Source organism: Marmota flaviventris, chromosome 14, assembly GCF_047511675.1.
Source record: "Marmota flaviventris isolate mMarFla1 chromosome 14, mMarFla1.hap1, whole genome shotgun sequence".
Lineage (NCBI taxonomy): Eukaryota > Metazoa > Chordata > Mammalia > Rodentia > Sciuridae > Marmota > Marmota flaviventris.
Window position 1 is genome coordinate 82,991,918 of NC_092511.1, and position 27,969 is coordinate 83,019,886.

At 48.7% G+C, this 27,969-nt stretch overlaps 1 protein-coding gene across 2 annotated transcripts; it reads right to left on the reverse strand.

Moving 5' to 3' along the window:
• Positions 1 to 16,992: 16,992 nt before the first annotated feature.
• Positions 16,993 to 27,488, reverse strand: Il1rn (interleukin 1 receptor antagonist). 2 transcript variants are annotated; one of them, XM_027952061.2, is made up of 5 exons: positions 27,439 to 27,488; positions 27,246 to 27,297; positions 20,619 to 20,707; positions 19,560 to 19,672; positions 16,993 to 18,391 (listed from the first exon to the last, which is right to left on the reverse strand). In XM_027952061.2, the coding sequence occupies exons 2-5, from the start codon at positions 27,257 to 27,259 to the stop codon at positions 18,176 to 18,178; spliced, it is 432 nt and encodes a 143-aa protein (XP_027807862.1). In that variant the 5' UTR covers positions 27,260 to 27,297; positions 27,439 to 27,488; the 3' UTR covers positions 16,993 to 18,175. The 2 variants fall into 2 exon arrangements, with proteins under 2 accessions (XP_027807862.1, XP_027807861.2); XM_027952060.2 differs by lacking the exon at positions 27,439 to 27,488 and having other exon boundaries at positions 27,246 to 27,432.
• Between the last annotated feature and the right edge of the window lie 481 nt (positions 27,489 to 27,969).

A 27,969-nucleotide genomic window follows, 5' to 3' on the forward strand; every position in this document is an offset into this window, starting at 1 on the left:
ATCCCTTCAAGGAGATATTCAACCCTTCCTGATAAAAGATGAACTCCATCTACGACTTGAAGATGAATTGTTCAGGATGATTTAGTTACTTGAGTATTAAATTCTGCTATTTATGTCCCAGTACACAGCTCTTGAACATCTCCTGCCTCCAGAATCATGGGCTAAATGAACATTTATTCTTTATAAATTACCAGCCTCAGGTATTTTGTTATAGCAACAGAAAACAGATGAAGACACCAACTGCCTCCAGACCACTTCACCCCACCTTAACTAAACTGCAATGGAGTCCCTGATCCAGGTGTCCCAGAGTGGACTCGGGGAGAGAAAGTGGTGGGAACAGGGCTGACCTCTAAGGCAAGCATGCGATGACAGCTGAGTTGCAACAGCAACCGGAAACTCAGCCCTGGGCGCCGGGCTGGACCTCACACTGGGGCAGAACAAAACAGAATCTAGGAGCTGACCTGGTGTGCACTTGATAGTGTTCCCTGTGTACCCATGTCCTCACTCTAGCCTGCGACTGCAGTCGTAAGAATAAGCCACATGGCCACAACTGCTTTATGAAGGGACCAACTGCCTTCATCAACTCTGTACCTCTCCAACAGCTGGGCCAGCAGAAGGAGCTCCACCTCGCTAGACTCTCTCTGTGGAGACTCCCGCAGCGTGAGCCTGAGGTTGGCTCTCGGACGTTAAAACCGCACAGTGGCTAAGAGCACTGGACAAAAACCACACCACCTGACGGTGAGTTCTGATTCTTCACTTACCTGCCTGCAAACCTTGGGCAACCTTCTTAGCATCTCTAGGTCCTTTTTCTCATCTGTGAAATGGGAGAGCAGAAGCATACACCTGCTGGGAGGATTGTTTGCTTTTTCTGCACATAAGGTGCTTAAAGGAGGACCTGGGTACAGCACGTGCTCAACAGGTATCCATTACTACATGCTCTCCTGCTAGAAGTGTTTTATAGAAGGGCGATAAATTCTCCTAATTGGATCACATAATTAGCTTTAAGACAAAAGACTAGATCACTGGAATTGTCCCAGAAGACAAGCTCCAATTCTCAGGGCCTTTTTTTAAAAAAATATTTTTTAGTTATAGACGGACGCAATACCTTTATTTTACTTATTTATTTTTATGTAGTGCTGAGGATCGAACTCAGGGCCTCACACGTACTAGGCGACCGCTCTACCGCTGAGCCCCAGCCCCAGCCCCCCCAGGGTCTTTACTGGTTCCAAACCTTGGATCTGCATCCTGGTTCTCTCTGTGTAAACAGACTCTGCTGCCAGGAGGCATGCTGTCCACCTTGGTGACCACCTGCCCTGCTTGGTGTGAACTTCCAGGCCTCACTCTGAGCTCTGGGGGGAGCTTGTAACTCTCCCACATCTTGCTGGGATGCTTTGTGCTCGGGCTGAGCTCTCTCAGATCCTGGGGCCTCCAGAGCCCACCTGCCTTTGCCTTCCTCCTCCAGACATGCAGCCTGCTCAAGCCTCCCTGTTCCCTGGGCTGCAGTCTTCTTCCCCCGGAGTCACATGGCTGAGTCCTGTCCTCATTCAGGTCTCTGGTCAATTTCACCTCCTCTGCTTGGCCGGTGTTGACGACCCTCTCTTGATCACTGCAGCCCATAACCTCCAAACCCTCACATTGTTTCTCCTGCATAGCACTCACCTAACATGGCGTAAAAATTATTGGTTGTTTTTGGGGGTTTTTTTTGTCCATTTGTCCCCAACAGAAAATAAGGATCCAGGGGTATGGGGGAGGTGGGTATCTTGATCACTAATGTTCCTTTAAAGCCTGGACTAGTACCTGGAACTTACAGACCAGCAATAAACATCTGTTGAATGAATGAAGAAATGAGTGGCCAAGGACACTGCAGAACATGTCCTCAAGATCTCCACCTCAGGCTGCAGCCTCCCAACAGGACACACTCGAGGACATTCTGTCCTGTGCCTCCAGATCCTAAGGGCCTGAGGACAGTCCCACTTCCCCCCCTCATCTAGAAAGTCGGCTTGCTGCCCTTTCTTGCTCTGGACCAATGTCTCTCATTTGTTTCACTGTTCTTGCTGTTTGTTTGCTCGTCTTTTGTTCTTTGCAGCACTTATCACTCTCTGAAACAATGTGATTCATCTGCCTCTCCCTCCTTTCTCTCTAGCAGCCCTGTCAGTGAAAGCAGAGCCTCCCAGCCTTCAGTGCAGCCTGGTGACCTACTGTGCAGCCTAGTGACTGCAGCCGGCATGGGTAGGTGTGTCTTGAGTAAATGAATGAAGGAGTGACTGCACACTCTCCAGCAAGAGGAAATGCCACGTGCAGGGAGGGAGAATGAGTCACAGCACTACAGCTGTCCACACCTGACCTCAGCATGTTTCTCAAGTAGTCTCTTCACAGACATCCAATTAATTGCTAATTACATTCAATCAGCTGTGGGCCTGGGGAGAGACAGGCTAATGATATTCAGGGGCTGGTGGGGCCTGGTGTCCTTCAGGACTTCACTCCTGACCTACACAGCAGGCCTGGGACACCGGGGTCAGGTGTGCATATCCACCAAGCGGCAAAATGCATCTTGTGGCCTGGAAAAGTCCAGCAAAGAACTCACGTCCCTGCTTCCATCATCCTCCCACTGAAAGGCTAGAGACAATTCCAGGGCCAGAAAGGAATCCTGGAGAGGATGCGCCCTTATCAGCTGGGCTGACACAGTGTACCGGGTCTCCCATGCCTTCTGGCCAGACAGACCAAACAGACCAGGGTAGGAAGAGGGGCCAGCATCCCCAGGGCGGGGGTTGGGGGGAGCCCCCAGCTGGCCTCACCCCAGTGTGCAGACCTGAGCTCCCACCGCGCCGCACCTAGCCTGGACGCAGGCACAGGGACCTGGGGAGATTGGGCGCAAAGCCCTGTGGGTCGCTGGGCTGGGACCCTGAGCTCTCCAGGCTCCCTGCTCGCCAGCGGGGCACGGAGCTCCCCACCTCAGGCCCAGACGGACTCTCCCAGGGGAGCACGGCCAAGCCTCCCGGTGTCCCAGTACCGCCGTCCGGCGAGGCTGGATTCTCACGGTGCCCTGCGTGCCCCTGAGCCTCCTGCAGCCTTTCCAGCTCCAGGCCCCTGACCAGACGCGCCCCGGCAGGTGCTCCCGGATCGCCGGCCAGCCCTCCCCGCGTCCCTTACCCCAGTCCCGCCGGCTCCTGCTCCCGCCTCCCGCCGGCCGGGCGCACCATGGCTCTGCGCCCAGGCGCGGGCGGGCCCGGGAGGGCTGCGGGCTGCTGCGCGGCGGGGCCGGTGCGCTCGGGCGCTCGGGGAGGGACGCGCTTCCGGGAGGCCGGGCCGATCCGGGCGGCGCCAGGCGAAGCCGTCGGACTGGTCTGGGCGGCCGCGCAGGCTGGGAAGGGCCGGGCCGGGCAGGACAGGGCCTCCCGCGCAGCGGGCCCCCCTGCGCCCCTGCCCCGAGCCGAGCCGCGGGCGCCCCTGGGCGCTCTGGCCTTTGTGTTTGCAGCACAGACACCGGAAACTGAGGCCAGGCCCAGACACGTGCGCCGCTGGGACAGGCGACAACTGAGAGTCCCTGCAAACCATTATTCGCTACTGATGGTGGAGGCTCTCTCTCTCTCTCTCTCTCTCTCTCACACACACACACACACACACACACACACACACACGCATTATTTGGGCTCGGAAACTCAGCCCTGTAACTGAATTTTGTTAAGTGGCTTTGGGGTTGGTGGCATGCTGGCAGATTGTTGTGACTTGAAGTTGAACATATCCTCAGACAGATTGGCCCCAGAGAGAGGCACTTATTCTTCAATACCCACTTGATGGCACAGTTGGCTTCTATTTCTGTTACTACAGAGGGCACCAGAGGTGAAAATCTGAGCTAAGTTATCGCTTATTTTCTACATACCCAGTGACATTTTAGCTCCCTTACAAATTGGCAACCCAGAAAAGCCCATCTTTTAATCTGAGGTTGCCTGGCACAGAGCTGACTGGGCTCTGTCTGGGTAGGCAACAGGAGCCACCAGGATGTCCAGCATCTGTGGAGTGCCAAGTGCTAGGTCATGAGCACTCTGTCTTAACAGATCTAATCCTCCCAGCAGTGCCGTGAGGTGGGGCGCTTTTCATATAATGAGGAGACCGAGGTATCAGAGATTGAGTCAGCGTCCCACCATCCCACCGTGAGACCCCCAGGACCCAGAGGCCATGCTCTGCAACACTGTGTGACACCCACTTTGTCTAAGATGGGGCGAGGACGCTAGGCTGTGGTCCTGTGTGAATATTCATTGTGCACCTGCTCCACACATGCAAGGCATTATGGGAAGGGAGGAGGAACCAACACTCTGAAAGCTGAAGTAGTATAATGCCCTCTCGCAGGGGTGGGCAGGAAAGGAGAGAGCCAGAGCAGGGAGGCCAACACATGCTCCCAAACTGTTTTCGAATCCCTGGCAGACTCCTGAATGAACAGGCAGGGGGCAAGAATCCCAATCACCCAAAGGAAACAGCCGTGAGCAGAGCCCTGCCCAGCTAGCCACCTGCTGCAAGGGGATGGACTTCAAAGCCTGCCCTTTTAGAGGGTCTTGGGAAACACTCCAGGCAGAAATTGAAATTCCAGAGCAGTCACACCCAAGGGAAAAGACTGCAACTCAGGATTAGGAGCTCTACTCTCGGATTCAGGACAGAACCAACAGAAATCCATCCAAGTACAAGACCAAGGCCCTGTGAAGTCCAGGTGAGCTTCCGGTGACTTAATTCCCTATGAGAAAAGGACCTGATGCTTTTCAGAGGAGAACAACAGAACAGGGAGCACCTGCAATAACACTTTCAACGTCACCATACGGTGTATTTTTTAAATAAAATATTAGACAGCCAAGGAAACAGAAAACTGTAGATAATCATCAAGAGGAAAAACAACAGCTGTCCATTGAGGACAACTCCCAGACAACCAGGATGTCAAAATGAGGAATATGGAACTAAAACGGTGATTGATATAATCAAACACAGTGAGATCTAGATAAATCTGCTCCAGCCAGGATGATATCTCTAAATTTATTACCTTAGAATGAAGTCACACGTCTCAAGTTTTGCCCTCTACAGGGAAGACAAGCAGACTGTCGTCCCTTAGGCCCTAAACAAGACCAGGCTTCCTGCTGTTGGGGGTCCTCACCTGTGGTTACTGCACTGTGGGTTCAGGCCATGCATGACCCATCACCCTGGTGTTAGCCAGCTTCCCGTCTGTGGTGAGCTCCCTGTAAATGACTTCAAAAGAGGGAAATTTGTTTGGGCTCAGGGTTTCAGGAGCTGTAGTCTGTCTTTCCCTGGCCCCGCTGCCTTGGACCTGTGGCAAGGCAGGACCTCAGGGCAGGGAGGCTGCTCACCTCATAGTGACCACTCAACCTTAGAGAGAGAAGAAGATGCCAGGGTCCCAGTGTTCCCCTCAATGACACCGCCCACCGTGACCTAGGTTCCCTCTACTAGGCCTCGCCACCTCCACAGCACCACAGGCCACTGAGCCTTTAGAGCAGGGGCCTTTGGGTGACATTTAAGATCCAACCATAGCGTGCACCACTGTGGAAATCGGTGCTCAGGGAGTCCATAGTGGTGTTTCCCTGATATTGCACTGAGAAATAAACTGCCATCTGCTACCTCCCGTCAGGAGGACCTGTGAGATTGTGGCAGGTTGACAGGTCACCTTACCAGCAGAATGAGGACTCAGACCCTTTCACTTGCCAACTTAACAGAGACAAGAGAAAACTCCTAAAATCCTCCAGAGGCGGGGGCATCAGAAACCCCTCGTCAGAACGCATGCTGGCCAGGTAGCAGGGAACGTGGACTTCCAAGGCTGGGAGAGAGTGACTGCTCACTTACAATTCTGTATCCACCATCTTTTTTTTAAAATAGGAAGCAAGATGTTTTAAAATAAACAAAATCTGAGAATATCATAAGAAAATGAAACAATTCAAGATGAAAGGAATGATATCAAATAAAAATTAGAATCTACAATGAAAGAACAAGGAGCCGCAAATAGGTGGATAGATACGAGAGTGTCTTTCTTGTTTGTATTGTTATTGAAAGTCCACTGACTAAAGCAAAAGTAGTCACATGTTGTAAGATTTATTAACACAGTGGAAACAAACACTCAGTGCGAACAGCACCAAGCACAGAGGAGAAGGTAAATGCAAGTTCTGACACTATATGTGGAGTTTGGGGATATTAATTCAGAGTCAAATCCAACTGAGTCACTAAAGAATAACTAACCCAAAGAGATTAGAAAAGTGAGAAAAAGAGAGAGAGAATAGAAGTTCCTGTAAGACAAACAGGAAAATGTATCAATAGTGACATTAGTAAGAAAAAAATTATCAGTAGTGACATTAAATGCCCCAGTTTAAAGGTAGTGCCATCAAATGAGCCAACTGAGTAGTGTTCACAAGCATCACACTTTATATATAAACACCACAGAATGGCTGGAAGAAAAAGGATGGGGAGATCTACGATGCAGTGTTCATTTTACACCAAGTAGATTTTGACACATGAGTATTATCAGAAATAAAAGGGGTCACTTTAAAATGATAAAAGGGTCAATGTATCAAGAAGACAATCCCAAATGTATATGAACCTAACAACGGAATTTCTAAATATCTCAAGTAAAAAGTGAAGGGATCAAGACAGAAATAGAAAAGCCACAATCAGAGTCAAAAATTTAAACCTCATATCAGTAATGAATTAAAAAGTACAGAGAAAAACCACTAAGGATGCAGAAAATTTAAACAACACTAGGATTCAGTTTGACCAAATCGACATAATAGAATATTACACCACCAATAGAAAGATATATATTCTTTTCTAGTACACATGGCACATTCTCCAATACTGACCACACAGAGGACTATAAAAGAATCTCTAAACTTGAATGGATAAAATTATAGGATCATGTTTTCTGAGCCAGGCCTATAATCCCAGTTGAGGCTGAGGCAGGAGGCCAGCCTCAGCAACTTAGTGAGACTTTGTCTTAAAATCAAATAAAAAGAGCTAGTGATGTAGCTCAGTAGAAGATCACCCCTGGAGTTCAATCCAGTCCTAGAAAAAAAGTGTTTTCTGATCACAATGGAATTCATTGAACAATCAACAATGATATCTTATCTAGAAAAATACACAAATATTTGGAAAACAAGTGAGACACTTCTAAGTAACTTAGGAGGTCAAAGAATAAATCATAGGAAACATGAGGAAATGCTACAAACTGAAATGGCATACATTGAGGAAAACAGATCAAAGTAACAGAATTAGAATGTCCAGATACAGATTCATATATCCTTTGACATAGGTGTCAAGGTACTTCATGGAGAAAAGAAAACAGTTTCAACAAATGGTGCTGGAATAACTAGAAATCTATCTGGTGAAAAAAAAAAATGGCCCTGGACCCTGGTGTTTATCATATATATAAATTTAACTCTCATAACCAATATAAAAAGATGGCTGACCCAACAGAGGCCAAGGCCATGAGCAGACGTTTCTCTAAGGAATACGTACACATGGAGGATGCACACCTGGAAAGGTGCCCACACCATCAGCCACAGGGAAACACACATCAAGACACACATCAAAAACGCATACCAAAATAATCAATGCATATAGCCCCTTGGTATAACTGATATTTAATTTAGGAAGACACACAGTGAGACGCATCAGCCAGGCTATGGGAAACTAGAACCCTCAGGCACCCCTGGTGGGGTTGGTAAATGGAGCAACTACTTTGGAAAACAGTTTGACAATTGCTCAAAACCTTAAGCATGGTGTTTCCATGACTCAGGAATTCCACTCTTAGGTGTAGACCAAGAGGAATGAAAACTATGTCCTCACAAAAATCTCATGCACAAATATTTATGGCAGTGTTATGCATGGTAGCCAAAAGGGGGGAACAACCCAAGTGTGTATCAGCTAGTGAACAGATGAACAAGATACAGTGTGTTCATACACCAGAATATTATTCAGCCAGTAAAAATGAAGTACTGAGACATTCTATAATATAGATGAATCTTGAAAGCATTATCCTAAGTGAATGGACTCAATCACAAAAGAATGATGTCATGCATATAAAATGTGCAGAATAGGCAAATGCAGAGATGGGAGGTGGATCAGGAGTTGCCTAGGCTGCAGAGGATGGAAGGCATGGGGTGATGGGTAACGGACACAGGTTCCTTTTTGGGACTGATGCAGTTTTTACGACATTGATTGTGGTCATGATTGCACAGCTCTAGGGATACACTAAACACCCTTGAACTGTACACCTCACGGGTGAATCACGTATTATATTGTTAATAAATCTGTCACCCAACAAATGAACCTTGGTTCTTTCTGCACACCATATATATATATTTGAACTAAACAATGGCTAATAAACCTAAATATGAAAACTAAAACTGCAGAACATCTAGACAAAAAAACAGGAGAAAACCTTGGCCACTTTAGGGATGGCAAAGATTTCTTAGTAGAAAGGAAGAATTGATGAATTGGACTTCATGAGATTTTTTTCAAATTCTGCCCATTGAATGCCCTGTGAAAAACGTGAGTTATGGATTTTAAAAACTCATATGTTTATAAAAATAAATAAAATTCTTATAAATCAGTAGGAAAAAGACAGACTGGCAGGAGACAGACAGACATGAGGGGTGGGGACGTGGGGTTAGTGGACCGATTCTGTAAACTAGGCCCACTGTGCTGACCTCACAGGCTTTCTTTTCTAAGAAGCCATTTCCCTGTAGCCCTGCCAGGCTTAAATCAATAGGATATGTTACTTTCTTTCTTTCTTTTTAAGAGAGGAGAGAGAGAGAGAGAGGGACAGAGAGAGAATTTTTTAATATTATTTTTTAGTTATCGGCGGACACAACATCTTTGTTTGTATGTGGTGCTGAGGATCGAACCCGCATGCCAGGCAAGCGCACTACCGCTTGAGCCACATCCCCAGCCCCAAGATATGTTACTTTCCTCAGCAAACTTCCTGTTATCTGCAGGAAAAATGCAGACCCCCAAATGTCAATAAAAAGAACACAAGTGACCCAGAAGAGGGGACTTTGGTCACATTTATACCAAACAGATCCCAGAACTCAGGGAGATAAGGATAATTCCCCTTATCATAAAATCTATAATAACAGCTTCCAGATAGAACTGGTCAGCATGGGCCAAAGTGACCTGAATGGTCATGGCCAGTGGGGACTTGCTAGTTTGATGTCACTCTGCTATCAGTCAAAAGACGAGAGGTGGACTCTGGAAAGTTCCCCAAGACCTCCAACAAAACTGGAGAGCAGGAGAGGCACGCTGTCCTTCTCCTCTCTGAGAGGACCCATTCTCTCCCTTGAGAGTGTCCCCTTGTCCCCTTTCCTATCCCTTCTAATAAACTCAGGCCTGTTACTCTGAGCAATGTGATTACAAGAATCGGGGTTTGAAAGGGGAAGCTTCCAAATGCCTCAGTTTCCTAGGAGGGCCCCACCCTGTAACAAGGCCACTTGATTAAAATTATGCCTGAAAGTCTTAAATAAACACTTTACAATAAAAGATAAATAACTAAGAAAAGATGCTTAATAGCCATGGTGGATACTCAAACCCTGATGAGGGTCCTCATGGCTCTAGGGGGATTGTTTGGCCCAAAACTGCCTCCTGGATATTTGAAGTTTGGCCGCAGGCTTTCTCTCTACCTAGTAAGCTGCAACCTAACTTGACGTGCAACCAGACTGTAATGGGCTCTTGTGACAAACCATGAGTCTCAGCCAATCACAAGTAGCCAGTTGTTCAACAGAGCCGACTGTCTCTGAACATTTCTGTACGTCATCCCCTTTCTCTGATTATAATTATAACCTCCCTGGGGTGACTAGAGCACTCTGGAGTCTTTTTGGTCAGGAATGCTCTCCAGTCCTAGGATTCCAAATACAGCTAATTATGAGATGCTATCATTTTCCCCTTTCAACAGTTCCCCACCAGAATGATTAAGATTTAAAACACTGATAATGCCGACTATGGACAGGGGACTTGCAAGTTTGATGTGGTGGTGGTGGTGGGGGGTGCTCGTATTTAGCCATGGGAGTGGAAAAGAGCTTGGCAATTTTTGGTAAACTACACATGCATTTGAGGCAGATGGTCCAGTCCCAGGCATTTATTCAAGAGAACTGAAAACCAGTCTCAACGCGAAGAGTGGTGTGGAAGAGCCGCTGGCTGTATTTGTCACAGAAACAAACTGTGGTAACAACCCCAAGTCCATGGGCAAACTGTTGCGATTAATGTGTAAGCTGGGTCCTCCTACTCAGCAGTAGAGAGAAAGGATCTGCTGAATCCTCACAGGGCCTGGACGGATCTCATAAGCATAGTGTTGAAAGGAAGAGCCATTTAAAGGGTACATACTGCGACTCCATTTATATGAGGTTAAGGAGGGCACGACTGGTCTTTGGGGACAGAAATCAGATCAGAGATTGCGTCTTAGGAGCGGAGATTTGAAGAGATTGAAAAGAATTTTCAAGACTTATGAAAATGTCCTAAATTGGGATGGTAGTCAAATGAAAGAATCCATTTGTCACGACTCAGGAAGAAAACGTTTAAGATCTAATGTATGTAAAGTATGCTTCAATAAAAAGCATCAATCAGCAACTCAGGGGGCTGAGGCAGGAAGATCACGAGTTCAAGGCCAAACCTTAGCAACTCAGCCAGACCCTGTCTCTAAATAAAATAGAAAAAGGACCAGAGATATAGCTCAGTGGTCAAGTGCCCCTGGACTCAATCCCAGGAGGAGGAGGGGAGGGGGAGGGGGACAAGGGGGAGGGGGACAAGGGGGAGGGGGACAAGGGGGAGGGGGACAAGGGGGAGGGGGACGAGAGGGAGGCGGACGAGGGGGAGGAGGAGGAGGAGAAGAAAGATAAATGGACATAATGAAACACATCTGGGGCGGGTGGATTTTTTGATCTAGGCAAAAGAATGAGACTTCAACTAAGTGTCTGCAAAGAAAATTCATTCTCCAAAAAAAAAAAAAAAAAAAGGAGAGAGAGAGCTGCTCAGAACAGGAGCCGCACGCTCTGCTGCCTCCTCTTTGTCTCTAAATCGACATCCGACTACAATGCCTGCAATGCCTCCCACCTGGGGAGGATGAGTCTTAGGAGATGAATGATCACCCAGGACGCACGACTGCTGGGTGGGGACACAAGCGCCACCTAGTGGCAGAAGGCCGGGATGCCCGTGTTCTTTCTGGACCCACTTGGTCCCTGGAGAATTGGCGGCTCGGGGCTGCCTGCAGGCGGTGTGTTTGACCCAGACCTTGATGGATAAGACAGAGAAGAGGGAAGTGTCAGGCTGAGGTTGTTGAGAGCCATGAGTGAGGTGCCTTACCTGGGTCATCTCAGAAAAAGGTGTTGGGGACACGTCAGGAGCAGCGAGAACTTCCAGGGCTTCTGAGTCAGGACCAGGACATTCAGATGAGTCACAGCTGGAGACACCTGGTGACCCTGAGACATAACACCATCAAATCTGTTTTTATAGCAAGCTTTCACACAAAGCACGTGGACGTGCTATTCAATTCTCACAACCAATCTGGGAAGTATCTCGGTCTTGATTTTCCAAGTGAATAAAAACAGCCTCAGGAAGCCTAAGTCCTTCAAAATCGCCAGGGGGAATCCTTAAGGGGCAGCTGGACCTCGTTCCTGAGGGCCCTCACTTCCACCTGGAGACCCTCCTGTCTGTCTTGCTGTGTCCTGTGTGGACCCAGGTGTGCTGGGCAGGCTCCCCTCCCCTCCGCAGCCTGGTCTTCCTGACGGAGTTTCTCAGAAATGGTGGGAGAGGACCTGTGTGCTTTGGCAGGGGGTCTGAGAGGACAGAAGCTCTGCCCCCAAAGAACTTGATAATAAGACGACTGTAACGTCACAGTTCTGCTCCCCTGTGGAGGGGGCCCGGGGCCCAGCACTGTACTTTGGTCTGTGTTTGGAGACCAGTGACACCAGGGGCCCACTGGGGTGGCAGGAGGTGGAGAATCGCGCGGGCCAGCGCTGGAGAGGGCCGGAGACCGAGCAGTAGGGCTCCTCAGGAGCCTGCCTCACGGGGCAGCCAGGGAGCCAGGTGCGCAGGACACCTCAGGCTCCAGGGACAATGTGGCCGCCTGTGCTGGGAACTTTGTTTGCTTTTTCTAATTTTTTTCTTTTTATTCTCTTCAGTTCATTGTATCTCATCCTCTGTGGTATCTCTGTGGCTCTCTAGAGGGAAGGCGCTGGGGACCCAGGGCTTGCTCTGCACGCTGTGGATGGACACAGAGACCCCAGGTCACTACAACCACAAGAATGGGATCCTAATTAGAATCAGCTATACTCCATGTACGTGTAATATGTCAGAACACTCTACTGCCCTGTGTATCTACAAAGAACAACTAAAAAACGTAGAGGACATTATACTAAGTGAACTAAGCCAGTCCTGAAAGGGCAAATACCACATGATTCCACTTATAGGAGGCATCCACAGCAGGAACACTGACGAGAGCAGAATGCAGAACTGTGGTTGCCAGGCTGGGGAGTGGGAAATGGGGAGATGCTCTTCCACGGACATAAAATTTCTGTTAAGCAAAATGAAAACGTTCTGGAGATCTGCTGTGCAACCTCGTACTTAGAGTTAGCCATGCTATATTATATACTTATAATATTTTGTTTGGAAAAAGAAGAAAAAAATTCTTCATTATTGGAGATCTTGATGGTCCAGAGACCAATATGTGCAAAAGCCATGATATTGGCCGAGATTTAGAAGGATCAGCTATGAATGTGGTGTCATTTTAGAAATAACTTAACCAACTTATTGAGTTGGTTAGGAGGACACAAGCCAGTTGGATCTCTGGAGTGGAGTATTCTAGAAAAGCAAAGCGTGGATGGGAAGCAGGTGTGATTGATATACTTCAGGACACGTCTGCAATGTGCTTTCAGGTAAGTGGCTCAGAACTCTGGAGGTGGCAGAATGCAAAACACTGAGTCCCTAACTTAAGGCACTCAGGGAACAGTGCTCATGGCCCTGGGAAAGGCCCCAGTGCTGGGTACATCAGGGGGCTGCGCCTCAGGTCCTCAGGGGGTTGGAACAGAGCCAGCCACTGAGGGCTGGTGTGGATGCTCCTCAGTGTTGCCATGGAGACCATCCCCCAAGAACCTGGCTCCAAGGAGATTTTATAGGCTTTAGGTGGTGCAGCAGGAGAGAGGCCTCACCAGAAGGGAGCCTGCGGCCCTGAAGGGGAGGACTCCAGAGTTCCCCAGGCCTGTTCACGCTGCAGAAGAGCTGGGCTTCCTTGTCATCTCCCACCAGACCTGCACCTGCCGAGCCCCTCCCTGCGCTGCAGCCATAGGTGTGCACGGGAAGGGAAGCCACCTCTAGGCCATACGAGACCATTGCCAAGGTGAAAAGAGGAGGTGACCGTGTGACCCACCGTGGCCCCAGGAAGAAGGCCTTGGCCGTGGGGCTCAGACATGCCCATCTCCTGGCAGGAGCTCCTTGGAGTGGAGCTGGAGTACAGGAGTGGGTGGCCGAGGTCATTGGCACTAGGACAGCCCCTCTGCTACAAGTCTGTGTCAGCTACCCCTGGTGAAAGGATGTGAGTGTGATTGTCCCCGAACAGATCCGTTCTTCACTATAATAAATGTCTAAGTCTTGTATCTGAGGTCTCCATCCACCATCCACCAACACTAAAAGCCCTTAGAGAAAGATCATTGGCCAGCCTGTCCCCCCAGCCCTCAGTGTCTCACAGGGCCATGGACACAACAAAGCAGGCATTTCCAGGTTTTATTGTAACAGGGTGTAAGAAGCTGTCCACCCAATGCACACAGCACCTGTCCACCCTGTGCCAGCCAAGGGCCAGGCTCAGTCCCACGAGACCTGACTCTCACACAAGTCCTGCTCCTTGCTCTGAGAAGCTTGGCCTGGAGGGGAGCCAGACAGAAGCACAGCCAGCTTCCACTCCAGTGTCCGGGTCAGAAGTGCCAGAATGGGCCAGCAGGAGGGACCTGGGGAGCCACATCTGCACATTGCCCTCTCAGGCCTCCAGGGCTCTGCACTGAGTCCAGCAGGTGGGGGTGTGTTCCGGGGCTGAGGGGGTAGGATCAGTTCCACACTTGAGTCGGCCATTCAGGGAAGAGGTCTTCAGCAGGAAGCCGGACCTGGGAGGGGGGCTTCAAAGCAGGTCCAGAAGGCCCTTGGAATTTCCTGGGTCTGAGCCTCTAGAGAACAGACATTAATCAGATACTGTCAGGGGCCAGGCCCTACATGTACACTATGAAATGTTTACCCCAAATTAGTTTAAGTGAAAATGTTTAAATGAAAAAAATAAATAAATTTTTCCTCGAGAGAAATCCAGAGTTTTCTTAGGGAGTCTTTAAAGCTATAACCTCCTACACTCTGAGGTCTGCAAAGCTTAACATTCCTCAACTGAACCAATGGCAGTGTTTGTGTTTCTGGGGACCTTTCCAGAATAGCATCAGGCACGTTTGAAAGGCTGCCCCCTGGTGGACATTTCCTGAGCTTCTTTTCTTGCCCCCTCCATACTTGAGGCAGTTGGAGATCTCTTGGTCATTCTGGCACGTTCTTTGGAAAGTCCCTAGTACCTCTATTCAAATGTTCTTCAGTTAGAGGTGAAGAACCCCCAAATCTATTTCCAATCTTCCCGACATTTCCTGATAAAACAAAGTTTAATATCAGCTTGTTGAGATTTGCTGCTGTGGCTTAGGGATTTCATAGTGACCCAAAGAGAAAACACAGAATTATTTGGTTTCTCCAAGTTTTGCAAAAAAGTATTCCCCAATTTGGCAAAAAAAGCAAAATGAAAAGTGAACCTCAAAGAGTCTTAACCAGTCTTGAGATTGAGAAAGTAGAAAACCTTCTACCTTTAGCCCAATTTAGCAAGTAGTTGAAATGTACTGCTGACTTGGAAAGGATCCCCTCCCCAAAGTGAGGCCATCTGCCTCCTTTACATTGACAGACACTGCCAGGTGTGGGCAGCTAGGAGGACGTGGCCTCAGGGCCCCAGAGGGTCTCAGCAGTGGCTGAAACGTCATTGTGCCACCCAGGCCACCAGGCCAGAATCTCTGTGGGGATGGGAAGGTCAGGTATTGGCACTGAATGCAGATCTACTCCAGTCCCTTCCTTTTACCAGCGAGAACATTGAGACCCAGGAAGGAGGGACCGCTGGACCTGGCCACGTTATTGAGAACTGACGGGAATGTGGGTCAGAAAATCTTGAATTCAGTTGGAAATTTCCAAACTCGTTCTGGATTCTGTGGTGACACCTAGAGGTGATGATGTCCCACCTGGGTGCTTGTTCAGGTCTATTTCTCTGCCTTTCCTCCCACAGAGACCCTCCTGCCTCTCAGTCACCTTGCACTGCCTCCTAATAGCCTGGCCTGCTCCCCAGGCCTAGCTGTCCAGAGCCACCTCCCCGTCCTCGTATCACACAGAGGAGCCACAGCTGGGCTCTGGGTACTGAGTAGGAAGTGGGTTTCTTTGCTGTAGGCTGAGACCAGATCCGTTAGCTCAATACCTCACCTGCCACCAAACTCAAATATTTGCACATCCAGTGACTTAAATACAGTCCAAAGAGGTGACTGTTTCTCCATTCAGAGCTGCTTGCTTTTCCTCCTGCATGAAGCTGTACCCAGGAACAGGGACAAGGACCTGGCCCCAAGTTGCTGCCCTTTGGAGCCTTCTGAAGCAGAGACTCCCCATTGTACTGCAGAATGACATCTGGGCACACAGTCCACCTCCTGTTCCCTGTCCCTGGGAATCCCCTTGGCCTCTCCCCACCTCCTCATTGTGACCTCTGGACAGACCCCTGCTGTGAAGAAATTCTTCCCATGGCAAACCTTCCAGAGAGCATCAGGGCATCGCCCAGCATTGCTCATACTACTGTCACCTCATGGTCATATCTTTTCCTAGCTAGGTCCCCAAGTCCCTTGAATCCCTGTTGATATATCAGTGGCCAAGTCATTGATTTTCCAAGTAGCTGATGCGTGCAGAGCACGCCAAGCCTTGAGCTGGGGACTTGGGACACACAATGGAAGAAAGCAGACAGAAACCTCTGCCTGTGTTGGGCTGACATTTTGGCAGAGTTGTGACAGCCAAAAGATTTCCCTTAGAACAGCTGGAGTCAAAGAAAGGCAGGAAGAGGGGAGTTTGGGGATTGGTCCCCGAGCTAGTGGGATGGAGAGCAAGGACAAGAATTGGGTGTGAAGAATCCCCTGGATAAATATGTCAGAGCTCATACGCTGCATGGGGGCTGCATTAGAGCAGCCTTTCTCAGACTTTAACCTGCTGGGCTCACGGAGGCTGGGTGAAGATCAAGATGCCAAGCTGGGAAGTGTGACGGGAGGCCAGGCGTGTGCATTTTAACTCCGAGTGGTGCTGACAGAACTGACCCACAGACCACACTGGGAGCAACAGGGTTTTAGGGCAGATCGCTCTGCACACAGACTCTTGCTGGACTCATCGCAGTAACCACAGATGGCTGTCGCTAGGCTCTCTGCATTATCTCTTATTTACATTGACAGATAAGAAAACTGAGCCTCTGAGATTGGAGCTGACGCCAGTGTGCACATGGAGCAAGCAGGAGAGCCAGGGTGTGGCTAGGCTCCCAGAGCTCCCCTGAGGGTCTAGGCTGGACCTGGCTCACACAAAGCCTCTGGACCCTTAGGATCCTCAGACCCCACATCATGCTGTAAGATTTGCCTGTCACGTCGGGTGCCGCTGGCTGTGGCTTATTCACTGTCTTTGCTATGAGGGTCACACTACATGCAATGGATGGAGGTGATGGGCATTGGTGGTTTTTCCGGTTGGGGCTCTTTGTGGACAGTGCTGACCACACCTGCCAGGCTGGGACATTTGCTCCCATGTAATCTGGTGACCATGAGGACCAAGGAGGAAAGGACTCTCAGACGAGAGGCTCTCAGAGAGAAATAGATCATTGGCCTGCCTGTCCACCCAGCCCTCCATGCCCCGAGCCTCACAGGGTGACAGACATCTGCAACACAGTAGGCATGTTCGAGGTTTTATTGTAACACAGCGCTGAAGTCACAAGGAGTAAGTTTTCCACCCAACGCACAGAGCACCTGTCATTGTGTGCTGGCCAAGGGCCAGGCTCAGTCCCAGGGACCTGAGACACACACAAGTCCTGTTCCCTGCCCGAGGAGCCCACGGCCTGAGGGGGAGCCAGATGGAGGCAAGCCAGTCCCACTCCAGTCTCCGCATCAGAAGCGCCAGAATGGGCCAGGAGCAACTCCTCGGTCCTGGCAGAGCAGGAGGGACCTGGGGGAGCCCCATCTGCCCAGTGCAGAGCAGGGGACTTACGTGGAGTGCAGATGGTGCTCGGGGCCAGGCATGGGCTCAGAGTACGGGAATGTTTCAAAAAGAACAAGAACAGGGCTCCAATACAGTCCACTAACGTTTAATTTCTAAAGTTTGGGACATTACAAAAGGAAGGGAAATGAGGTCATATGCCGCCTGCTTTCTCGTTTCCCGCCACCTCACAGTTGCAGGACATCCTAATGCCCCATCCCTCTCAGAAGGGATCCAACCTCCAAATTCCTTCATAGGGAGTACAGTTGGCTGATAAATATTACCATGAACTCCCTAATCTCTACTTTCCATAGACCCTTAAAGACTTTCCCACGGCCAGGGATGGAGCTCAGTGGAAGAGCTGGTGCCTTCGCACAGGGAGACCCCGGGTCCAATCCCCAACACCAAAACCAAAACCAACAACAGCAAACTTCCCCAGGGACCAGCCTCAGCTGGTAACACAGGTCATGAAGCCACCTGGGGAGGGCACTGACCTGATGGATGGGGGTCATGTGTGGGGCAGGGGGAACGGAGCAGAGGGAGGAGAGCAGGGGGCGCTCAGCGGGCAGGTGGTCTGGATTTCCCCACCTCACCTCGCCCAGAGAGAGGTCAGAGGCAACCTAGAAGGGTTTGGAGCAGGGGCTGCCGGGATCCCATCTGCACTTGGAGAGATGATCATTCTGGAGGCAGCATGGAGGTGGGGGTCACCAAAAGGCTGCAGGCAGAATCCTGTTGTGGGGTTCTGATGCCTCCTTCCAGGGTCCACCCTGAAAAGGTCCCGCCTCTGACCTCACAGCTGTCAGGAGCCCCCAGGCAGGGGTGGACAGGCAGGCCCTGGAGTCATCGATGGCCCGGGAGTGTGGAAGGGCAGGTCTGGCCTGTACTACTGGTCCTCCTGGAAGTAGAACTTGGTGACCACAAGGGTGTCTTCGGGCCTGTTGGTGAGGCTGACAGGCTGGTCAGCTTCCAACGCCGTGCAGATGAACCAGCCCGGGCAGGCTGCAGACTCAAAGCTGGTGGTGGGGCCGTTGTCTGAGCGGATGAAGGAGAAGCGCTTGTCCTGCTCCTTGGTCCTGCTCAGGTCGGTGATGTTAACTGCCTGGAAGTCAAGAGTCAGGTGGGTGATGGCTGAGGGCCTGGGAAGTCCTGCCCTCACCGTGCTGTGGGCCCCTGGCTGGGCCAGGCTAAAGTGTTGGAGAAATGCCTGGACCCAGCCAGCAACCACAGCCCAGGTCTCATAGGACAGCACCAAGATCTCCAGAGACCACGGGTCCCAGGTCTCATAGGACAGCATGGATACAAACAGTTGGCCCCTCATCATACCCTGACTTTGGAAATGTGGTCACTCTGGCCACAGACCAGGAAGTCTGCTAAAAACAAGACCCATCCACAGAGGCCAGGGCTGGGGTCTGTCAGGGTTGAGCCTCCAAGGAAAGTGGGTGGAGGAGAGATGGGCAGAGTCTCAAGGCTCATTTGACTTGTTACATGAGCTATCCTGGCCAGCCCTGCTCCACACAGAACAACTGTCACCCTCCAAAAAGTTCTCTTGTCTACTGGTGGAGGGAAGTGACATTGTCATGGATATGGACACTTGCATTTGGATGAAGATGTTGCCCAACAAGCCCCTGAGACAAAGCCATCTTTCCCCAGACTGGTACAGCCCATTACTATTGAATGGGACCAGGGAGTAGCAAGGGTCAGGTTGGGATCCCTACCATTCAAGCTAAATAGACAAGATTCAGAAGAGAAAGGTCCTAAGGATAGGCCTTGTTCAAAGAGGCAGGTCCCCCGGGCAGTGCTGTGGCCCATAGTGGTTCAGGACCTGTGATAAAGTGTCATGTTGGTGGTCCCAATGAACTGTGCCCCCTCCTAGCGTTCACACTCTTGGGCCATCCCCTCCCAAGCTGAATCCAGACTTAGCCATGCAGCCGCCATTTGCGGATAGGAGCACACAAGTAGAAGTTTAATAGGTGCTTTCCCATTGAGGCTTGTCTCTTTGGGATGATCCCTTGTGGAGGCCAGCCGCCATGTTGTGAGGAAGTCTGGCTAACTCCCAAACATTGAGAGCCTCGGGGGCCAGGAACCATGGTGGACACCAGCACCAGTCAAGGTCACTGAGGAAGGCAGCCGCAGGAGGACCCCAGCACCTTTCTCCAAGTGAACCCGAACAGCCCAGCTGATCCTGGGCCACTCACAGAATCATGAGAACAAACTGCTTTAAGCCACTGGGCTTTGGAGGGGTTGGATGCCCCAGAACAGATCCTTACCTCCAACTGGAGCCGGATGTCATCACCAGACTTGACACAGGACAGGCACAACTTCCCCCCGTGGATCCCCAAGAACATAGCATGAGGGTCGATGGGCACCATGTCTATCTTTTCTGGGGAAGAGAAGAGAGGAGGATCAGGAGGAAGGAAGAAGAGGCAGGGATGTGGAGGAGACCCTGAGTATTGTTTTTGGTCCCCTCTCCACAGCTAAAATCCAGGGTCAGAAGGACAGGGAGGCCCCACCTTCCTGTCTGTGTCCAGAGGGAAGTTCACTCCCTGCTTAAGCACTCCCCAGAGGCTGAGGCTCTAGTCTCTGCTTCATGTGACTTCTCCCCTCGCTCTCCCAGGACACCTGTGCTCCAGGTCAACAACCCTGCTGCCAACCGCCAGGGACAGCAGCACACAAGAATGAGTGGGGCTCCAGGGGACCCTGGGGACTGGGAGTCCAGCTTCCCCATGCTCTCGTGTAGCAGGAATAATCTCAGCCTCCCTGTGCTTCAGCAAGTTCATGGGGAGAACTACCAGCAGGACAGGAAGGTAGGTCTCTGATTCTTTCCACGTAAGGTAGGGCAGAGGGAGCAAGGGGTTGGGCAGGGTGGGGCGAGGGAGACAGCACCATGCTACCTACCAAACAGGGAAGTGAGAGTATCTGGATGCCAGGGCTGAAAGAATCTCAAATCCTCCACCCCAGGACCCTCAGCTTACTAAAGGGAAAACTAGGCACGGGGTGAAGTTCATCCAAGTTCATCCAGCTGGTTTGGAGTGTGAACCAGAACATGGTGTCCGTGATTATTCATGGGACATGGCCCAGCCTTGCACAGGGGGTCTTAATCAGGGGCTGGCTCAAGTTTGAATGACACAGGAATGTGGGAGCCCTAATAGGCACAGGAGGAAGGGAAGGTCCCGTGTGACCTGTAGTGGTTCCCATCTCCCCAGCTTCCAACTCACAGGGATTAGAACATGGCACCTGAAATTGCAGGGACAGATGGCAATGCTGGGACTCCGGGAACAGAGTGAGCCAATTCCCATACAACAATGGTTCCCCTGGAAACTACTCACCTTCTAATTTGATATTTGGCCCCTGCAAGTATCCGGCGACTAGTTGGTTGTTCCTCAGGTAGAAGGTTTTCTGATTAATATCCCAGATCCTGAAAAGGAAAAGAACCCAGTTGTAGTGGACACCTGGTATGTGCATGGTCCACTCATCAGCACCTTCCTGTGTCCCCCAGAGCTCACCTAGTCTGCTTCCGGTTCTACCAGGAGTGTGGACTTGCACACTCAGGACAGGAATGAGAAGACTAAAGCCGACAGCCCAACTCCCCCAGCTGGTGAGTGGAGAGCCCCTCCTACGCATCCCCTCAGCCTGCTTCTCTACAAGGGATTAAGGTTATTCCTGGAGTTATTGATTCTGATTATGCTGGAGACATTAAGATTTTAGTAGAGCCCTCATCTCAAAAAAGTTTGATTATTCATTAAGGGCAAAGGATTGCTCAGATCTTGTTACTTCCCTATGTATCGATAGGAAATTGAGCTATTTCAGAAGATCAAAGACAAACTAGAGGTTTTGGTTCTAGTGACTTGGCATTCGGGGTTAAAAAAAATTCAAACCTCTCGTCCTATGAAAAAATTAAAGATTCAAGGAAAAATAATTGAAGGCTATTGGACACAGGAGCAGACGTTACTTGTGTAGCAGGAAAAGCTTGTCCCTTGACCTGGCCTACAACGGTGACTCCCTCAATACTCAGGGGACTTGGAACTGCTACTAATGTAAAAAAAAAAAAAAGCACACAAATACTTAAATGGGCTGATGACAAAAATTCTGTCACTTTTCTGCCGTATGTGATTCCTCCTCTTCCTTTTACTCTATAGAGTCGAGACATAATGTTTAAAATGGGGGTTTCTCTCTGTACTGCTCTTGTAGAAGAGGCTCAACAGGATTTTTAATTGGGGCCATTGTTGAAACAGCAGATAAAATGACTTGGAAAAATGATGAGCCTGTATGGGTAGAACAGTGGCCCCTTATAACAGAAAAATTACAGGCTGCAGACTTGCTGGTTAAGGAACAGCTAATTTAAAACACATAGAACCCTCCAATAGTCCACGGAATACTACTATATTCGTTATTAAGAAATCAGGGGAATGGAGATTACTACAAGATCTAAGAGCTATCAATGCCACCATAGAAGATAGGGGGTCCCTACAACCAGGACTCCCTTCTCCAACAGCTGTCCCTAAAGGATCTCACGTTATGGTAATAGACTTACAAGACTGCTTTTTTACTATTCCATTACATCCTGATGATTGTAAGAAGGTTTGCTTTTAGCCTTCCCTCTGCCAATTTGAAACGACCATGCCAACGATTTCAGAGGAAGATATTACCTCAAGGTATGAAGAACAGCCCTACTCTCTGTCAAAAATATGTTGCATCGGCAGTACAACCACTAAGAGATAAATATAAAGATGCCTATGTTATCCATTATATGAATGATATATTAATTTCTCATGAAAACGTTCAATTGCTTTATCATATTTTATTGATGTTAACAATCTTTAAAAATTTTTGGTCTAATCATTGCCCCAGATAAAATTCAGCAAAGCCCTTCTTATAATTATTTGGGTAGAATTATAAGTACTCAAGCTATTTCCCATCAAAATTTAAAATTAAGAATTGAGCATTTATAGACTTTAAATGATTTTCAAAAACTTTTAGAGATATTAATTGGATTCATCCTTTTTTGAAACTCACTACTACAGAACTTAAACCATTATTTGATATTTTGAGAGGAGACTCAAACCCACATTCTCTTCGGGTTTTGACAGAAGAGGCTAATCTGGCCTTATGCAAGGTAGAAGCGGTTAATAACAGTTGCAAAGAGTTGGCTATACTCAGATTTGGGATTTTCTTATTTTAGCTACTCCTCATACACCCACAGGGGATTTGTGGCAGTCGGGTCCTTTAGAATGGATGCATATGCCAGTTACCTCTGAGAAGGTTATCTGTTCATATCCTGCTGTGGTTGCATTATTAATAATCAAGGGAAGGCATAGAAGTAGAGTTATTTGGGAAAGATGTGCATAATTTTGTGATTCCTTATGCTAGAGATCAACTAAATACACTATGGAATATTCTGAAGACTGGCAAATAGCCCTACAGGGATTTTATGGTCACGTTAAATTTCATCTGCCATCTCATCCTTTGTTATACCTGGTTAAGAACCACCCTATCATTTTTCCAAAATTGTTCTCTTCTGAGCCCTTACCTCAACCAGCAGTCTTAGTTTTCACTGATGGTTCTTCAAATGGACAAGCATCTTTAGTTATTAGTGATAAAACTTATGTTCAAAAGACAGAGGAAACTTCTGCTCAGAGGGCAGAAATGGTACCTGGAATCATGGTCAAATGTGAAAATCTTTCCTCATATAGAAACAGCCTCTCTTTCTCAGCATAAGACTACAATTTTTCATTAATTCCTTACAAAAGTTGATCCTAGAAAGACAACATCTATTTTATAGGACACATCTGAGGACATTCTAACTTTTCAGGAAAGTGTCACAAGGTAATGCTTTAGCAGATTCATAAACCCCCAATTCTTACTGTTCAAGAAGCTACAGCTAGTCACACTTTGTATCATCAAAATGCCTCCGCCCATCGACAGCAATTTCATATCCCTAGGGAATCAGCTAGGACTGTTGTTAGAAATTATCAAACCTGCCCAACATTATGGCTCTACCCATGGGGGTTAATTCTCGGGGTTTAAGACCTAATGATTTATGGCAAATGGATGTCACTCATATTCCTTCATTTGGAAAATTAGTTTATGTTCATGTCATTGTTGATATATTTTCCCATGTGATTATTGCCTCAGCAAAAACTGGGGAAGCATATAAATATATGGTCCAACATCTGTTTATTTGTTTCTCATATTTTGGGGATGCCTAAAGCACTAAAAACAGAAAATGCACCAGCTTATACTTCAAATGCCTTTAAAAATTTTTATGACATGTTCACAGTCTCTCATTCTACGGGGATTCCCTGTAACCCTCGAGGACAAGCTATAGTTGAGAGAGCTCATCAAACACTAAAGGCTCAAATTGCTAAACTTCAAGGAAAATATAAATACAGTTCTCCTCATCATGGTCTACAACATGCCTTGTTTGTGATTAACCTCCTTAATTGTGACTATAAAGGAGTAACTCTCATGCTAAGACATTGGGAAAATGAGAAAATATCAGCAAAACCCTTAGTGAAATGGAAAGATCTCTTGAAGGGAAAATGGAAAGGACCTGATTAATATATTATTAACTTGTGGGAGAGGGTATGCTTGTTTCTTCCCACAGGATGCGGATTCTCCCATTTGGATCCTGATAGACTGATTCTGTGTCCCAGCCTTCAGAACAGGAAGCGGAACAGATGGTTCCCTCCAAATCTCCAATACTTCCCACAATTGACCATGGTGCCCAAGGAAGATCTGACAACCACCTTGATTCCACCTCTTTCTCAATTACACTTCAACACTTCTCAACTCTTACCTAAACAAGCATCTTCTATGAGATCCGCAAGACCACCAACTTGGGGACAGATAGAACAACTGACTGATCAAGCTCCAGTACTTATTTTTTCTCAAATTCCTATGCACCATTAACCCTTTTTGCCTGTCAAGTAGCAAATATATCTTCTGAATATTTTGGGGCACATTATCCTGACCCACCTTTGTTTCATCTTACTATCTGGGGAAAAGGAGACATGAGGGTATTTACCAATAATACTGATCTAATTATTTTATTACTCCTGTCTCGACTCATAATTTTAATTTTAAGGGTGACAGTCATTTATCTCTTCTTTGTTTTACTCATTGTGTTGCTAGACCAATAGGCTGTTTATCACTTAATTACAGGACATTTTAAGCAGATTCCCCATCTAATAAAAACAAAAAGGATCTTTGGGCACTTTCTATTTTAACCTTAGGTTTACATAATTTTAAAGATTATTTATGTACAGAAAAGGCTCCTCCTGTGGTTCAAAACTGTTCCCAAGTTGAGGTTCATCTTAAAAGTTCATGGTCAGGGATAGATAGACTATTTGGATTTCCTTCCTGGCATAAATGTGTGTATATTGAAAAAGGATTTAAATTTTTCCCTCGAGATTCTTCTTTTCCAATATGTGATCATTCTATCTTTTTCTCCTGATCATGATCATCACAGATTTTCAACAACAAAGTCCTTTCTTTGCTAGACAATGGCCAAGTATTATGTTGTCTAAACCGGAACCTATTTATCAATGGTTCTCAGTTGGATGGGTTACTCCTATCCAGGAGTAGACTTTAAATTCTAGATGGCCAAGAATATAACTGGTGGTTCATGACTTAAAGGCTGTTTTACTATCTCTCAGGACCTTGAGGACAAAACAGAAAAATATCCACAATCATTCTGGGAACTGCTACAGGAACTCTGGACACCACAATTGATTATATCAACTAAGAATCCAATTCATGTCCTCAGTCTCTTAAAAAGCCTAAGCAGATAGTTATCATGCCTGTGGCACGAAGCCCACCATATGTAGCCTGTTTAATTAAGGATAGGTTATGGTATTCATCCAGGGGAGAAAAGGTTTGTAAAAGTATGTTGTCCTTCTAATAGACCCTCTCTTACTTTCGGGATTTATGATGAGCATAGATGATGTTATTGGCAGGGGGATTGACATGCAGAACCTGGCCTTTCGTTAAAGATTACAAAGATTTAAGACTGCTGTACTTTGACTAAGGAACAAAGACACTCTCTGAAGAAGCAGCTTAACCAGTTTTATGAGAATCAATGTAGGCATTTTTAGATGCTTTTAGAATATATTATAAGATTGTTAGAGGGGTCTTTTAGATGGGATCTTAAGTACAGGTGTATACCCATAATGACGAGAAAAAGAAGAATAAAAGGAGAGAGAGAGAGAGAGAGCAGCTGACAGCTCTCTCTCTGGAGATTGCTCCAACAGAACGACTCCTGTCTCATCCTTTGCACCGATGCCACTCATCCTTCAGGACCCCCTGGACCCCACTGGGGCAGGACCCCAGCAAACACCCTCCTGTGTCCCCCAGAGCTCACCTAATCTGCTTCCAGTTCTACCAGGAGTGTGGACTTGCACACCCAGGACATGGGTGAGAAGACTGAGGCCGACAGCCCAACTCCCCCAGCTGGTGAGTGGAGCTCCTGCTACCCATGCCCTCTGCCTGCTTCTCATCCCAGACCCCAGCACGGGCACCTCCTGCATTAGCAGAGCATGCTCTAGAGCATCCCTGTCCCATAGACCTTCCTGGGATGCAGAAAAGCCTTGCAGTCACCCTGTCCAATATGGCAGCCACCTGTGTCCATTGAATTTCAGAATTGCCAGTGGGGGGGTGGGGGTTGACTTGAATTTTGACTCTATTGTCATTCATTTCAATATAAACAGCCCCCTGAGATTGGGGGCTACTGCAGCTCAGTGTAAGAAGTTCCAGGGACACAACACCTTGCCGCTAACTCACTGAGCCTTGGACCCACAGGGTCTGTTGCTAGAAACCTTCTCCTATCTAGTGACCTGCCCTAGGTCTGGCAGGGGCAGCTGTCTCCCCGGGGGACAAGTTGGCTTCCTCTAGCTCATCCAGTCACCTGTTGGTGGATCCCAGTCCTCTCTTCTCGCTGACGTGTCCCTGTGGCTGACAGCAGGACTGGCAACTTGAGATGGAGTAAACAGAGCCAGCCCGGGGCCCAGAAGGGCCTCATCTCCTCACCTGTGAAGCCCTCTGATGACACCTGCCATCCTGGGGTTTGAGCAGCACTAGCTCAGGGAGGGGTCCTCAGGCCAACCAAAGGGCTGTGCACGTGTGAGCATTGGACTTCTTTTGATTGTCCTTAGTTCCCAGATGAGTCTCAGCCTGAAGGGATCCAACATCCCTGCTAGAGAACCCCAGAGCCCTTCTGCAACCCCCAGCTGGTGAGAGGCACTCAGAAAGCAGACAGTCCTGCGTCTGGGAAGGGAGGGCCTCGTCTTGGGACCCACACGGACCCTGACACACTCAAAGTCCCAACCTGCAGCCATGGACCAGAAACATCCAGGGACGGAGACGGATTTCGCTGAACATGCCTTCCCTCCTGGGACGAGTCCTGGCCCGGGGGACCCACACAGGCAGCACACTCATATGCACTAGCGGTGCCATCGCCTGGGGCTCCGGACCTAATCTCAAAACTCACAATCATTTTTAGGCACTCTCGGTCACCAGGACACTGTTACACTGTCTTCGGTGCAATTGCTTTTCATTCACGACAACCCATAAGACACGCAGGAAGTCATCATGAGCCCAAGTCAGAGACAGGGAAACTGAGGCACCAGGAAGTGAAGCCTCCAATAAGTCAACACAGACCGGGGTCTCCACAGTCAGTGGGGGTCTCTGGCTGTGTCCTGCCCTGCCCCGCTCTGCTGGCCCAGACACCAGCATCTCTGCACGTGCCTGACCCTGGGTGAGCTGCCCTAGTCTCTGGGGAGGTAGCTGCGCTTCAGCCCTGCTTCACACATCTGGGGTATTCTAAAACACAAGCCCTAGAGACGGTCCAGGCAGCTCGCAGATCTTGTGCACAGCACTTCTGTTGCCCACCCAAACCCAGCTCTTGGAGCCCGCAGAGCCAGTGGCCCCAGAAGGCCTGTGTGGCCTCATGTCCTTACCTGAAGGCTTGCATCCTGCAGGGTCTCCTCCCCAGGGGGCGGCAGGCTGCCTCTGAGTGGAGCAGGAAGAGGAGAAGAGAGATTAGGTGGCTGCAGGTACCCCTGCACATTTCCATCCTGTGGTCCCAGCGAGGCAGTGGAGACTGCCATTTGGGGGCCGGTGTTGCTGCTTATAAAGAAGGTAGTCACTCACCGGGGCCAGGCTGCTGCCACCAGTCCCACTGCAAGAAGCGGAAATACCCTCGCAATTCCAAAACGAGAAACCCTTGCTGTTGTCACTTTCAACCCCAACGAGTGTCGCAATGGGGTGTTGTAACCGATGCCCTCCCCTTTTTCCCCTGTGCAATTTCCCCAAAATCAAGATTTCTATTTCCCCTTCACTGGGTTCGTGGGAAGAGAACAATGAAAGTCCAAGTCCCTCCTTTGCCTGACAGGTAGTCTGGGATGTTGACTTGTTAAAACCAGATCTGAGCAGAAATGTCCCCTTGTCCCCACAGAGCCCAGAACAGGGCTCCAGTACGTGGGATTGTATCATGTCACTCTGTTTTCTGTGAAGGAGGGATGGCCTGCTGGACTTTGGGCAGGGGACTGCCAAACACTCTGTACAGAACCAGATTGTAAATATTTTGGGCTTTGTGGGCCGTCCAGCTGACGCGATCACCCAACTCAGCCGTCCCACTGAACAAGCGGCTACGGACTGTCTGCAAACAGGAAGGTCACACTG